This window comes from Hylaeus anthracinus, unplaced genomic scaffold, assembly GCF_026225885.1.
Source record: "Hylaeus anthracinus isolate JK02 unplaced genomic scaffold, UHH_iyHylAnth1.0_haploid 11978, whole genome shotgun sequence".
Lineage (NCBI taxonomy): Eukaryota > Metazoa > Arthropoda > Insecta > Hymenoptera > Colletidae > Hylaeus > Hylaeus anthracinus.
This window is the reverse complement of record NW_026534326.1, coordinates 2,890,088-2,892,667: the sequence shown is the minus strand read 5'-3', so window position 1 is coordinate 2,892,667 and position 2,580 is coordinate 2,890,088. Positions and strand designations below refer to the sequence as shown.

Here is a 2,580-nt window from a genome sequence, read left to right as displayed (position 1 = left end):
CTTGCGCATGTCCATTGCGCATATACCTTGCGCATGTCCATTGCGCATGTACCATGCGCAGGAGACGTCAACTAGTAGCGCCACTGTTCCTACGCTCTCACGACAACCTTCGCGCCATCTATCGACCAAGCAACAACAATAAATTCATTAAAAATTCCATGTTTCTTCAAACTAAAGCTTGTCGTCCATATTTACCCAACGCTTGTATTTCAATTCAACTTGACGAACACACCGGGCATTACAACTAAAAAATTCCTTGTTATTAACCCATTTTTCGTTTACTAAAAACGGGCGTACATAAATATTCAAAAATACAACAGCTCTCCGGAAAGCGTTCGTTCAAAAAAAAAAAATCTCTACAATTCCCTAGGCACTCGAGGGCAGGCCCCGCACCAATGCCAAGCAAAACCCTAGGCTCCAAATAAATATGAAATTCGTCTGTTCCGAACATTTTCCACAAAGAAAACATTCTCCGAGGAAGAAACCGCACGAAAAAAATACTGCCAAAATTCAGTTACCGAATTTCGAGTTCACTCGAAGCCTAGAGGTTAATCCCCACCGCAACCAAACGCGTCAACCAAACAACAGAAACCGAAAACCACGGAAAACCAAGAGGCCGCGGTGTTGTGAAAGGGAGAAGTATTAAAAAAAAAAAAAAAAAAAAAAAAAAAAAGAAAGAAAGAAAGAAAGAAAGAAACGAACAAAAATGGGTAAAAAATAAACAAAGGAGAGAAGGAGAGTTTCGGTTGGCGTGCCGCTTACCGGCGGACGTCCTCGACTTGTTCCTGGGCTTTTGCTGCTGCTGCTGCTGCGCGGACGGCGAGCTCGGCGTGTTTGCGTGCGCGTGACCGACCAACAACTTCGAATCGACGTTTACGCCGGCCACGCCGGTCGCGTTCCCGGGCCCGCTGCCAGCGTGATGCCCGAATATACCGGGCACCGCGGCGTTACCGTTGTGCGGATTGTGGGACGAAGACGAAGAAGACGACGAGGAGGCGCCGTGATGATGGTGATGGTGGTGGTGGTGGTTGGTACTAGGATACTGCAGGTGCTGGTACATGTTATACGCGCTGGTCGCCGGGTCGTACTGGGACCCGGAAGTGGCATGGTGGGTGTTCGAGGCAGCGGCGGCCGCTGCCGCGGCGGCGGCGGCAGCGGCGGCGGCGTAACTGTCCCGGCACGGCGAGCTGGCGCCGCCGCCACCGCCGCCACCGCCGCCTCCAGCAGCCACGCTGCTCCCCTGATACGCCTCTTGCTGTTGCTGTTGCTGCTGTTGTTGCTGTTGCGCGGTGCTCGCCTGTTGGCTGCCGGACACGCTGCTCGATTGGTTATTACCTTCGCGCTGCTTCACCTGGCCGCCGCCGCCGGCGCCGCTGTTCCCGCCGTTTCCGGGGTTCGTGGTGCCGTTGTGCTGCTGATGGGGCGGCGACGGTGCCCCGTGGTGGTGGCCTAGCATCACGCTGGGCTTCACGTCGCAGGAACTCGCGCCGGACGCGCCGAGCGCGTCCTGGTGGTGCATGAAGGCTCCCATCACGGCGGCGTGCGCCACTGCCGCTTGGTACTCGCTGCTCGCACCGCCTCCTAGACCGGACAGAGGATTGCTGGTGTTGTTGTTGTTGTTGCTGGCGCTGCTGTTGTTGTTGTTATTCGTACTGGACGTGGTGCTGGCGGTGATACTGTCCGGGGTGGCGTCCTTCGGCGGCGTAGGCGGGAAAGAGAAGAGATGGTGACCGGCGCCGGCGCCACCGTGACTCGACAGGCTGCCTGTGCTCGGGGGCAGCGACGAACCGAGAGGGCTCTGCGGTTTGTCGTCGCTCACCGCGCCACCGGAACCCGTGGACGCCGGGAAGCCCCATGGTGTCTTGGAGGTGTCCGCGCCGCTCCCCGATAACCACGGGTGCAGCACCGAACTGTGGAAGTGTGGCCGGCACACCTGGCTCACCGGGCCGCTCGTCACGCCGCTGCTGGACATCCTTGCTGGAAGAACCGAGAGAAAGAACACGAATTAGGATGACTTTTGTCGTTGGCTTTTGGGCCTGGGCTGAGGTTAACGACGGCTGGTCTAGTTTTTGATCTGGTTTTTCGTGGAGTTTAGGACCGGTGATTAGTCGTTGTGGGTTGGAAAGGTTTGTAGGGGATCTGGGGTTATTTTGTACTTTTGACGAAATTTTTGGAGCATGTATGTGCGTTCGGTGGGTTTTCGACGAAGAATTGAATGGTGCAGGATGGAATTTGTGAAAATTGAAGTTGGAAGAGTCGTTTACATTGTACACGTACTGTACGTGTTTATGTATATGGAAGCTGCTGTAGTTTGTGTGATGTAGTTTGAATGGGAGTAAATTTTTAAGGGGATTATGTAATGGAATTTTCATTAGAATTCATGGAAATTCATGAAAAATTGTGAACAGTCATGGAAACGTGAACATCCGTGGAAAGCTCTGGGAATAGTTGTGATATCTTACGAAAATTGATGAAAAGTGTTGGAAAACTCATGAAAACCTGAACTATCGTGAAAAACTCATGGGAAACTCACGAAATCACACGATAATCGAAGGAGAGTGTTGGAAAACTCGTGGAAAA

General features: G+C 53.0%; 1 protein-coding gene across 7 annotated transcripts in view; it reads right to left on the bottom strand.

Annotated features, from left to right (window-relative positions):
- LOC128896875 (GATA-binding factor C-like) overlaps nucleotides 1-2,580 on the bottom strand; it is a 149,703-nt gene that overhangs the window by 111,416 nt on the left and 35,707 nt on the right. For all 7 annotated transcript variants that reach the window (XR_008462160.1, XM_054160429.1, XM_054160426.1 and 4 more), the window contains exon 3: nucleotides 763-1,977. Coding sequence is in view for 6 of the 7 variants with exons in the window: in XM_054160429.1 (XP_054016404.1) it covers nucleotides 763-1,977 (1,215 nt within the window). In the remaining variant the exon portion in view is untranslated. The remainder of the gene's footprint in view (nucleotides 1-762; nucleotides 1,978-2,580) is intronic.